Raw genomic sequence first — 12,620 nt, forward strand, 5'->3', positions numbered from 1 at the left:
GGCCATCGCAAACCCAGCGATCTATGTGTCTAATGATCGAATCCCCCATAACTGTCACCTGTCACTTCCTAATAACTGGAGTTGTCTGCCCCGGAGAGGTGTCCTCAGTGTGAGAGGACACCACAGCAGCATCTGGAAGGAGGCTGTTGAGATTCGTTCTCCCCTATCCTTAATTCTCTTGACCCTCTGTCCCAGTGCAAGGCTGGCCCCACCAGCCCCCACCCCGGCTCAACCCCAACATCTGTTCCCTCCATTCCTGTCTCGCACTGCGGAGCATCTCTGGCAGAAATCTCACGGACAGGCCGACGTCCTCCACTACAGAGTCGTTCTCCCCTCCCTCACTTCTGCCATTTTCCTTCCTACACACCTCGACTTCTCCAGCCTGGCTGGATCCCCCGCCCACAGTCCCAGCTGCCTCTTCTCCACCTTCGTCTCCCCCCTCAAACCCTCCCCACCTCCTGTCCCCACTGCATTCTGCACAGGATGGATCTCTTCCCAGACAAATTTACACAATTAAACCCTCCCCTCAGCTCATCTTCCCTTCCCACCCTACAATTCCTGCCTCCTTCTCCCTCTTCGCAGAGGTAGACGTTTCTCATCTGTGCTCCTCCTAACCCCATCCCATCTCCTGATCTCCTCACCGCACTCCCCTCCAGCTCTTCCCCTTCACAACACAATCACGTTAGTGTCTTCCATCATACAGACCCTTGACTCCATTTGCCTCTCCAGCGACCGCCCCTTCTCCCTTTCATCTCTCAGCTCATTGAATGTGCCCCTGCAATCGCTGTCTGGAGTTCCTCTCCTCCACTCCCATCCTAGATCCTCCCCACTCCGGCTTCCACCCCCTGCGCTCCACGGAAATCGCTCCTGCCAAAGTCTATAATGACTCTTCCTAGCTAACTTTCACACTAGGTGCTCCATCCTCACCCACCCTGGCCTGCCAGCCGCCTCTGACACCAGTCACCAGGCTCTTCTACAAATCTTGTCCTCCTCGGCTTCCTTAGCGCTGTCCTCTCCTGAGTCTCCTCCAACCCTTCTAACCACTCCTTCGCCATGTCCGCCGGAGCATCTTCCTCAGCTCCCCTCCAGCTGTCTGTGGGGCTCTGTCCTTGGTCCCCTTCTCTTCTCCCCCTACACCTTATCTCCGGGCAAAGTCATCCACGAACACAAATTCAGCTATTATCTCCATGCTAACAACTCACAGATCTGCCTTTGTACTCCAGACCTCTCGCTTTCTGTCCAAACGACAATCTTGGCCTGTCTGACATCTCCTTATGGATGTCCTGTCATCAGATCAAGCTCAGTCTGGTTAAAACAGAGTTCCCAATCTTCCCCCCACGTCCTCCCTGCTACCTCTATTCTCAATCACAGGACAACACCAGCATCCTGCCTGTCCCTTAGGCCCATAACCTGGGCGTCATCTTGGACTCACACCTCTCTCCAGGTCCTCGCATCCAGGTTATGTCTAAGTCTTGCTCACTCCTTCTGCAGAGCATCTCGAAGACACGGCCCTTCCTATCCACCCCCCCCAGCTAAAACTCTCGTCCAGGCTCTCAGCATCTCGCCTGCTGCGAGAGCCTTTTCTCTGGCCTTGACAAACGCAGTCTCACCCTGCTGAGGTCCATTCAGATCATGCTGAAAAGATCGTTTTTCTAGCTCGTTGATCTATGTCAGCTCTCTCTGTGCATCCCACCGCTGGCTTGCTCCTCCTCCATCACATCAAACAGACATCAGCGGCCTGTCTTCAACTGGGAGGCCCTTCGCGGCCTATCCCCACCCACGCTCTCATTGCTACCGAAATGTCAACCCTCACCTCCGATCGGCCCATGATCCCAGCCTCCATCAGCCACTCGTTAAATCTGCAAACAAGCCCCTTCGTCCTGTGTCCCATGCTGCCCCTCACGCCTGCGAGGAGCTCCCCATAAACATCCGCAAAGCTACCTCGTTACCCTCCAAACCCTCCTCAGCGCTCCCCTCTGCCAGGGTACCTAAAAACCAGACAACGGTGGAGGCCACTGGTGCCTCGAGCCCACAGCCGGCCAGTGCTGTCTCCTCATTCCCTAGTAGCTCCCCATTGGTCTATAGTCATCTCTCGTCTCATACGCAGCCGGGACAGTCTCTGTGTTCTGTGTCTGTACAGCACCCGGCACATCAGGGGCCTGGACCATGACTGAGGTTCCCGGCACAGGACCATCACAAATAATGAGGACGATGATAGCAGGCAGGAGCTTTACTTTTAAATTGGCTTCCCCGCACCCCATTAGAAAGGCCCGTTCTATGGACCCCGTGCAGTCAAATAACGCTCTCCCGCCCACCAAGCTACTGCCCTCGTTGGGGATAGTTTTCTTTGTGGCGTCAGGAGAGCTCTCTCCGGCAACACAGAGCGGCTACACCGCGTGCCCCACAGCAGCATGGCTGAGCCGCTGTGAGGTGTGCCGTGTAAACACGGCCTCAGTGAGCAGGGCCTGGCCAGGCACGGAGGGGAGTTGGCGCTGGATTCAACGTCATTAAAAAAAGGCAGAACACTCTGATCTTCATTCGGTCCGTCTCTGCGCACACACCCAGCCCTACCGGCCCCAGGCCAACGCTCTGAGCAGCTGGCGTTACACCAGTCCTGGGGGCGACCCAGGGACCTCCTGTCTCTTGCCTCCAGGGGCACCGAATGCCAGGACCCCCCACTTCCATTCCTGGACCCTAATGTGACTCAGCCCCGTGGGGCCGAACCCTGTTTACCTCAAACCAAGCCTGTCACTGAAGTGGTGCGAGGGCAACCATGTGCCTGAAACCACTTCAACAAAGCCCAAACCCACCCCGCAGCCTCACCCAGCTGGCTACGGGCTCCCGAGCTCCCCGGGGTCTGAGCTGCTGCCGCCCGGGGAACTCTGGGGCCAGGCTCGGGCCACGGGAGAGTCACGTCCATGCCAGGAAAAGCAGGACCTGCCCTGCCCCTCTCCCCACACACCCCATGGGGATCCCGAAGCTCCTCCCCAGCAATCCCAGGAGATCCCCACAGCACCAATGTTCGGTGCTTTGCAACGGGCGCTCGCCCCAAACTGAGCCCCGCTTAAACGCCATTAAAGGTCGGGGAGTCCAAGGAGCCTCTCTCACCCCCACCCCCATAACTCTTGTGTGTGGGGGGGGTGAAGTTACTCCCTGTGACTAGGGGCCTGGGCTCTGCAGACAGGGATCGTGGAAAGCCCCGTCCTCTCCCGAGCTGCCGGACACACGCAGCCTGGGCAGCGCCGGGCACGGGGGCTCCCCCACAGCCCCGGGGCAGGGCGGGCAGCGGGGACCTGCCAGACCCCAGACACCTTTCAACGCACCCCGAAGTCCTGTTCGTTACTGATCGCGTGAGCGTTACCATCGGGCCGGGATGGTCTCTGGAGTCTGGACCTTGACCAAACAGAACTGACCTCCCCCCCCCCCCGCCCGTGAGCCCCTCGGGCTGATCGGGGTGCGCAGCGCCGAGCACAACGGGGCCACGAGCCTGGCGGGGCGCTAACGCGCGACATGACAAGAACCAGCCCCCGCCGGGGGACATCCCGGCCCGGCACCGACCGGACCCCCGCTCCGGTCCGCTCCGGTCCGCGCGCAGAGCCCCGCACGGCTGGCACCCCCCCGTACTCACTGGAGTAGCCCCCCTGGATGGCCGCAGCCCCCAGCAGCGCAGCAGGCGCAGCGCCGTCGCCATCGTGTCCCGCACCGAGCCCCGCACCGCGTCCCGCACCGACTCTCGCCGCCAGCTGAGCCCCGCCGCCCGCAGCCCGGCTACTTATACCGCGCGCCGCCCGCCCGCCCGGATTGGCCGAGCGGGGAACGTCCGCCAATAGCGACGCGCAGGCCCGGTGCCGTCACCGGTCGCTGGGGCAGAACCGGCCGGGCAGGTTGGAGTTGGGGAAAGCGAAAGTCGGAGCCGCGATGAGCGCAGAGGGAACCCCGGGCAGCGCCCCGCCCCCGCCCCTGAGGCCCCGCCCACTGGCTCGTGAACCTTGGGCAGCGCCCCGCCCCCACCCTAGGCCCCGCCCACTGGGGGGCCACCCACTCTTTGCTTTTCCCAGCCGTCAGGGCACTCTTGGGTCACGACTTCAAACTTTTCTCCACAACCGCAAGGGCTGGAAACGTCCCTTTGAGTGACGAAGGCCGAGAGTCTCCCCCGCTCACGTGACTCCAGGAGCTGGGTCTTGAAGAAAACACCAAAGATAGCGAGACTCACAAAATCAGGGGGTAGCCGTGTCAGTCTGTACCCACAAAAACAACAAGGAGTCTGGTGGCACCTTAAAGACTAACCGATTTATCTGGGCAGAAGCTTTCGTGGGTAAAAACCCACTTCTTCAGATGTGTGGAGTGAACATGACAGATACAGGCATAAATATCCGCTGGCACATGAAGGGAAGGGAGTTACCCTGCAAGTGGAGAACCAGTGTTGACAGGGCCAGTTCGGTCAGGGTGCACGTGGTCCACTCCCAATCACTGATGGGGAGGGGTCGATACCCAGAGAGGGGAAATTGCTTTTGCAGTGAGCCAGCCACGCCCAGGCCCTGTTCCAGCCCAAACTGATGGCGTTACGTTTACAAATGAATTGCAGCCCTGCAGTTTCCCTTTGAAGTCTGGTTCTGAAGTTTTTCTCTTGAAGGATGGCTGCTTTTCAGTCTGTTACTGAGGGTCCGGGGAGAGACTCGGTAACACGCACCCCAGAGTCACGAGAGGGGGCAGCTCTGGCAGTGGGACGCTGGCAGCCGCCTGGGAACAGCCAGGGCCCGGCTTCAGCCTTGCTAAGGTCGCTGGGCGGGAGTCTGGCCCAGCTGAGAACGTGGCCCCAGGGCTTTAGTTACCAGAACAGCAATTAACTAACAAGGAATTAATTCTCTGCCCACCGCCAGAGCCGCCTCTAGGGATTTATTTCTCCTTTCAATTTATTCTACGGCCAGGCGGCACCATTGGCTCATCTCATCCGACCTCCTCAGCACCCGGGCCGGAGAACTTCCAGGTTCCTCGGTCTGGAGCCCGAGAACGTGCCTGTCACACTGGGAACTTCAGGCACTTTATTAACGGGACGAATTAAACACCACAGCCCCCCACCCCCACCCCGTTGCGCTGAGTGACAACACAACAATCCCTAGTGCGTCTACAGCATCACTGCCCCCGCTTCATGGGTGGGGAGAGGCACAGAGAGGAAAGTGACGGATTCGCTGTGTGACAACAGCAAAGATGGGAACAAAATCCAGGAGTCCTGGCTTCCAGCCCCCCCTGCTCTAACCATCAGACCCCACCCCACTGCCCTTCTCAGAGACAGGGAGAGAACCCAGGAGTGCTGGCTTCTATCCCCCCTGCTCTAACCACCAGACCCCACCCCACTGCCCTTCTCAGAGACAGGGAGAGAACCCAGGAGTCCTGGCTTCTATCCCCCCTGCTCTAACCACCAGACCCCACCCCACTGCCCTTCTCAGAGACAGGGAGAGAACCCAGGAGTCCTGGCTTCCAGCCCCCCCTGCTCTAACCACCAGACCCCACCCCACTGCCCTTCCCAGAGCCGGGGAGAGAACCCAGGTGTCCTGGCTCCCAGCCTCCCCTGCTCTAACCCATCAGCCCCCACTCCCCTCTCAGTGCCGGGGAGAGAAGCCAGGTGTCCTGGCTTCCAGTCCCCCCTGCTCTAACCACCAGACCCCACCCCACTGCCCTTCCCAGAGCCAGGAATAGAACCCAGGAGTCCTGGCTCCCAGCCTCCCCCCGCTCTCAGCACAGGCGGATAACAATGACCTAACCCCTGGGTTTTCTTTGTCTTTACAAGCACTGGGCTGTTTACATCATTTCTGGGAACTATTCTGGGCCAGTCTCCTCCCCTTGCGGGAGGGGGGCGCTCTGGGCCGTGTGAAGTTTGCCCCGGGCTGCAGCACCGTCACTGTGGGCATTGGGAGCGGTGGGGATTGGATCTGGCCCTGGTCCGGTCTCTCCTGGGCTGGGGAGCCAGGCTAAGGGGAGCCGCCCCCAGCTGGGACCTCACCCCACTCGGGCGGGTCAAGGGGGGCGTTCACAGAGACCGAGCCCCAATGCAGCTTCCTGTTTCCCGGCTCCCAGTGCTGTCGGTGGATCCCCCACTTGCTTTCGGTTTCTGCTGTATCACAGTTTGGACAGAGACCAGCATTGCCCCCCCGCCCCCCGCCATGCATGCCTCTCGCCCCCCCCCGCCATGCACCGCATGCCTCTCGACCCCCCCCGCCATGCACCGCATGCCTCTCGACCCCCCCCGCCATGCACGCCTGTCGCTCCCCACGGTCCCGCTCAGAGCCTCCCCCACACTGGCTGGGGTGACGGTCTCTCACAAGCCCAGTGACTCCCACGCTATCTGTCTCCCAGGGGTGGCTCTGAGTTGCTGGCATTGACTCTACACCCAGGACATTTCTGGCCCCCTCCTGGGCCAGGCAGCCATTCCGTGTGTCCGACGTGCGTGAGTGAGCACAAGATGGCCGCCCCGATGGGACTCCCCCTTTCGTCTGACGATCGCGCCAATCCGTCTGTGCCGGGCTGTGGATTAGTGGCCCGGGGCCGTGGGGCAGCCGCCCCAGTGCCATTACAGAGACTTGCCCTACGGCCCTGTCACGGGGTCCCCGGGCGATGCTCGGGAACTGCTCCCCACAAAGCCGGGCAGGCCTCTGGGGGAGCCTCCGCTCTCGGCGCCGACTGTCCCCAGGGCAAGACGCTGCCCCAGCTTCCCCCTTCCCGGGTCTGACCTCGGCGCATTCAGCCTCCTCTGCCCCTCCGTGTGCTTCCCCCAGCGAGTCCGCCCAGGTGGGGTCCTGGGAAGCCAGAGGGTCCTGCCCCCCAACTCCGCAGTCAGACGGGACTCTCAGCCAGCCGGGAAAACAGAAGGTTTATTAGACGACAGGAACATGGTCTAACACAGAGCTTGTAGGTGCAGAGAACAGGACCCCTCAGCTGGGTCCATTTTGGGGGGCAGTGAGCCAGACAACCCCGTCTGCCCTTCACTCCATGTCCCAGCCAGCCCCAAACTGAAACTCCCCCCAGCCCCTCCTCCTCTGGGCTTTGTTCCTTTCCCGGGCCCGGAGGCCACCTGTTCTCTCTGTTCCCCAACCCCTCTAGCTGGCACCTTGCCGGGGAGGGCCCAGGCCATCAGTGGCCAGGAGACGGGGTGTCGGCCAGTCTCTGTGCAGACACCATCCCACTGGCCCTCTAGGGCTCTGCCACCATCCCACCCCCTAGACCAGGGGTCGGCAGCCGTTCGGAAGCGGTGAGCCAAGTCTTCGTTTATTCGCTGTAATTGAAGGTGTCGCGTGCCGGTCATACATTTTAACGATCTTTAGAAGGTCTCTCTCGATAAGTCGATATATTATAGAACTAAACTATTGTCGTACGTAAACAAGGGTTTCAAAATGTTTAAGAAGCTTCAATTAAAATTAAATTAAAATGCTGATCTTACACCGCCGGCCCACTCAGCCCGCTGCCAGCCTGGGCTTCCGTTCACCTAGGCCGGCAGTGGGCTGAGCGGGGCCGGCGGCCGGGACCCCAGACCGGCAGTGGGCTGAGCGGGGCCAGTGGCTGGGACCCCAGACTGGCAAGGGGCCGGCAGCCAGAACCCCAGACCAGCAGTGGGCTGAGCGGGGCCGGCGGCCGGGACCCCAGACCAGCAGTGGGCTGAGCGGGGCCAGTGGCTGGGACCCCAGACTGGCAAGGGGCCGGCAGCCAGAACCCCAGACCAGCAGTGGGCTGAGCGGGGCCAGTGGCTGGGACCCCAGACTGGCAAGGGGCCGGCAGCCAGAAGCCCAGACCAGCAGTGGGCTGAGCGGGGCCGGCGGCCGGGACCCCAGACCGGCAGTGGGCTGAGCGGCTCAGCCCGCTGCCATTCAGCCCGCTGCCAGTTTGGGGTTCCAGGAGCTTGAATGAGGGAGGGGGCTCAGGGTTGGGGCAGGAGGTTTGGGGGTGGAGCGCTTACCTGGGCAGCTCCCATTTGGTGCGAGGGGTGCAGGTGGGAATGTGTGTGGGGGTGCGTGCAGGAGCTCCTGTTTGGTGCTCAGGGTGGGGGTGGGGATGTGGGGGGTACAAGAGTCAGGGCATGGGGTGTGGGGGGGCTGGGGATGCGTGGGAGGTGTAGGAGTCAGGGCAGGGGGCTGGGGGGGCTGGGTATGTGTGGGGGTTGCCGGAGTCAGGGCTGGGGTTGTGGGGGGGGTGCAGGGGTCAGGGCACAGGGCTGGGGTGTGGGGGGGTGCAGGGGTGAGGGCAGAGGGCTGGGTGTGTGTGAGGGGGGTTCAGGAGTCAGGGCAGGGGGCTGGGTATGTGTGGGGGGTGCCAGAGTCAGGGCTGGGGTTGTGGGGGCGTTGCAGGGGTCAGGGCACAGGTCTGGGGCGTGTGGGGGGATGTAAGGGTCAGGGCAGAGAGCTGGGGGGGTTCAGGGGTCAGGGCAGAGGGCTGGGGGTGTGTGAGGGGGGTGCAGGGGTCAGGGCAGAGGGCTGTGGGGGTGGGGGGGTTCAGGGTCAGGGCAGAGGTCTGGGGGGGGGTTCAGGAGTCAGGGCAGGGGGCTGGGTATGTGTGGGGGGTGCCGGAGTCAGGGCTGCGGTTGTGGGGGGGTTGCAGGGGTCAGGGCACAGGGCTGTGGGGGTGGGGGTTTTAGGGTCAGGGCAGAGGGCTGGGGGGGTGCAGGGTTCAGGGCAGAGGGCTGGGGATGTGTGAGGGGGTGCAGGGCTCAGGGCAGAGGGCTGGGGGTGTGGGCTGGGGTCGTGGGGGTGCTCCCAGCCCCCTGCCTTGAGCAGCTCACGGCAGGGGGCCGGAGGGGATATGCCCTGATTCCACCCCCTTCCCCAAGGTCCCCGGAGCAGAGAGCTCCCTCTCCGTAGCAAGGGCCGCCAGCTGATCGGCCGCAGGGAGGGAGAGGTGGAGGGGCAGGAACCCCGCACGATGGGGGAAGAGGCGGGGGGAGGGGGGAGGTCGCCTGCCCTCCAAGGAGCATGCGGGGGGCGGGGGGGCGGAGGAGACCGGGCCGAGCCGGGCAGGATTTTTAGTGGCACGGTGCTGGCTGCCCGGGTCCCGCAGGCAGCAGCGTGCCATTCAGAATTGGCTCGCGTGCCATGTTTGGCCCGCTTGCCATAGCTTGCCGACCCCTGCTCTAGAGATGTAAGAACTGCCTAGGGGAAACTGAGGCACCCCTACAGTATTCAGAGGAGACATTAAGAACAGTCCCGCTCCGTCACAGGCCCACCTTTTCACAATGGCCTCCACAGCTGGACGCTTACATTTTTAGGTGCCCGGCTGGAGACACCCGGGCCCTGACTCTCGAGGTGCGGCGCACCCCTGGCTCCCTGGGATTTCCCCCAGCATTGCGGGTGCCCAGCACCCCGCAACATCAGCCTCAAATTGGGCACCCAGAATAGGAGGCACCCAGAATTAGGGGCCACTTTTGAGAGTGTGGCCTTAAACCCCTCACCCCAGGGGCCTCCCAGCACAGAAAGGGGCTCAGCGCCCCCCACCCCATTCTCCAGGGTTCACCCCCACCACCACTGGGGACCTAGGAAGGGGTTGAAGCACTGGAATGGGTTCCCTAGGGAGGGGGTGGAATCTCCATCCTTAGAGGTTTTTAAGGCCCGGCTTGACAAAGCCCTGGCTGGGATGATTTTAGTTGGGGTGGGTCCTGCTCTGAGCAGGGGGTTGGACTCGATGACCTCCTGAGGTCCCTTCCCACCCGGATCGTCTATGATTCTATCATCTCGTCTCCCTCCCCCTGCTCCAGAGGCTCAGAGCTCAGGGGACGGGACGTGTCCGGGTGGGTTTCTTTGGGAAGCTGGAGTAGGAAAAAACCCTCCCTGAGGTCGAGACGTGGGCTAGAGGGGGCGGTGGATCCAGGACAGTCCCAGGTTCCCCCAGCCAGGCCAGTAATTTACGGTTACCAAGCTGGGAAAGCGGGCTCCCTGCTGGCCTCTGAGCCATGCTGGGGTGGGGCTGTGATCAGAGAGACCCTCAGAGCAATGCAGACAGCACCAGAGCCCTCCAGGGAGGGGGTGTCCTGTATTCCTGGCACCCTGTCCACAGAGTGAGCTCCCCGCACTGTGGGGTTCATTGCTTTCGCCATTTATGTAGTTCCCGTCACCCCCAAGGGCCTCACAGACAATGCACAGCACCTGCAGCCCCATGGAGATGCAGCCAGCTCTGGGGAAGAGCGCATCGGCCAAACACACAGGGGAAATGTCAGCCAAGGTCTGTGGGGCAAACCCCTGCTCTAATGGAAAGTGCCCCTTTATTCTACACCCATTGGACAGGCCTCGGGGTTTAAGGGCTCCCCCAAGTCCCCCACCCGCACATGATGACCTGCCAGGAGCTCAGTCCAAGGGGGAGGGAGCAGGGATTCTCCCCTGCAGTTCCAGTGTGTCACCCTGATACTCACAGCCCCAAATCGCCCCCTGGCTGCTGCGAATACACGGCAATGCCTGACCCCAGCAGGGGCCCAGCACCCATTTAAACAGACGGCCCTTTCTTCAGCGCGGCTGTCTCTCCCCGTCTCTGCGGGGCTGATACTGGGAGTCCAGCAGTAAAGATACAGGCTGAGCCGGGGGGATTTCATTCTATGTCCTCTCTCTGGCTCACCCTGCCAGGCCTTTTCTCCGCCAGTCTGGGTTCAGGTCCCCCTTCCCCTTTAATGCAGTGGGGAGAACACGTCTGTCTCTGGGTGGGGGATCCTGTCCCCCATTCTCCAGGGGATCACTTTGTGTTTATGAGGAACTTTAGCCTGGGCACCAAACTGAACCCCTCTGGTCCCCGCTCAGCTGCTCTTTTTGCTCCTGGTCTCCCCATGCCCAGCCAGGTGGGGTTCTCCCCTGGGTGCTGTTAAATGTCCCGGGACCAGCACGGCTGCAACACTGCACACATCAGCGATCCGTCCCCGTCCCACGGCCAGGTCCCCGCACGCCCAGGGGACAGAGCTTCCCAGGCTGGGTCACACACTCATGTTCCCAGCCAGGGGATTTCCTCTCCCTGCCACCCCCGGATCCCAGCACCCCCCAGCTGCGGCTGAGGTTGTGCTGAGCTTGCAGGGCCCCCGCAGCCCAGGGCGGGGACAGTTCTGCCTCCTCACAAGATTTCCCAGAAACGGCAGCGTCCGACTCACTGGGGCTGGAATTAAACGGTGCAGCGTTTCCTTGTTGGCTGCCAGCGCGGGGCGTTCCCTGCAGCTGGCCAAAGAGCTCACCTGGCAACCGGGCCGGAGCGGGGCACAGGCAGGCCGCAGGGCTGGGGCTGAACGGCTGGCCGGGCCGGTCCCAAGGGGAATTTGCAAAGTGACCCAGCCCTGCCCTAATCGGTTCCACACTGCACCTGAGACATGCAGCATCCGTCTCCCTGCTGGGGTTCCTGCCCCTGTGAGAGCCGGGTTTAGCCACAGAGAATGGCATGGTCGGGCCGCAGCAACCAGAACGGGGTCCTGTGTCCCGAGTCGACCTGGGACTGGCCACCCAGCGTGCAAGCTGATTAGGGTTAGCTGGGGCTGGGATCTCTTTGCCCTGCACAGAGGCAGGCCGGCTGGGTTTGAGCATATCCTGCTCTGCTGTGTACCGCCGAGCGTGTCTCTATTACTCTGGTCTGGATTCAATTACTATTCAATTCTATTACTCTGGTTGACTGTGCAGGATACAAGGGATGCAGCCGATGCAGTGAGCTGTAGCCCGCGAAAGCTGATGCTCAAATACATTTGTTAGCCTCCAAGGTGCCACAAGTCCTCCTGTTCTTTTTGTTATCATCAATGTTACTGAACCTCGGACTACTGGGAAGCAAAGGGATTTGCCGCACCCCCCCCCCGCCATGACAACTCCATTAAATCCACCCGATGGCTGTTACCTGAGACCCCCAGGACCCTACGAGCAGGCTCTGGGGCACGAGCGGATGCCTATTATGAAGTCAGCCGCTGCTGGACCACGGCCCAGCCGATAATGGAGGGGCCGTGTGTGCGTGTGTGTGTTCAAGAGGAGGCACACGTGTGTGCAGGGGCGCTGGACCCATGTGTATAGCGGGGTGCTGAGAGCCATTGAACCGAACCGTGAAGCCTGCGTCCCCTCGCCCGGCCGGCCAGCTAAAGCCCAGGAGGGGAAGGGTCCTAAGTTTGTGTCTGCTCGGGAGAATGGCCCTGTAACTAGGTCACATCCAGTTAGTGTCCTAGCAAAATCCCAGAGCCCAGACAATTCTGGTGCTTGTATTTTGCCCGTTGCTAGTGTGTTGTTGGAAAGGGTGGAGCAACTCTGTCTAATCAGGGTGAGATCCTAGCCAGGGCACAAGGAGAGCAGGAAGGTGTGTGATTGTGTTACCTACTGAGGGTGTGGAAACCTGTAGCAAGAAGGAAAAGAGCCCAGCCCATCAGTGGCCAGGAAACAGGGTGTCGGCCATTGTCTGTGTCCAGACCTCTGCACACACCTGCCCTCTAGGGCTCTGCAGTGATCATACGCCCTTACCCCACCCCCTAGATACTTAAGAACTGCCTAGGGGAAACTGAGGCAGCCCTACACTATTCAGAGGGAACGTTAAGAACTGTCCCACTTCGTCACACAAGTTCATGGAGGATCCTTCCATCAGTGGCTATTTGCCAGGTTGGGCAGGGATGGTGGCCCTAGCCTGTGTTTGCCAGAAGCTGG

General features: G+C 61.5%; 1 protein-coding gene across 1 annotated transcript in view; it reads right to left on the reverse strand.

Annotated features, from left to right (window-relative positions):
- LOC144929279 (class I histocompatibility antigen, Gogo-OKO alpha chain-like) overlaps nt 1–12,620 on the reverse strand; it is a 49,030-nt gene that overhangs the window by 29,801 nt on the left and 6,609 nt on the right. Inside the window, exon 5 of the mRNA XM_078848400.1 lies at nt 3,629–3,828. Coding sequence (XP_078704526.1) covers nt 3,629–3,828 — 200 coding nt within the window. The remainder of the gene's footprint in view (nt 1–3,628; nt 3,829–12,620) is intronic.

Source organism: Lepidochelys kempii, chromosome 14, assembly GCF_965140285.1.
Source record: "Lepidochelys kempii isolate rLepKem1 chromosome 14, rLepKem1.hap1, whole genome shotgun sequence".
NCBI lineage: Eukaryota > Metazoa > Chordata > Testudines > Cheloniidae > Lepidochelys > Lepidochelys kempii.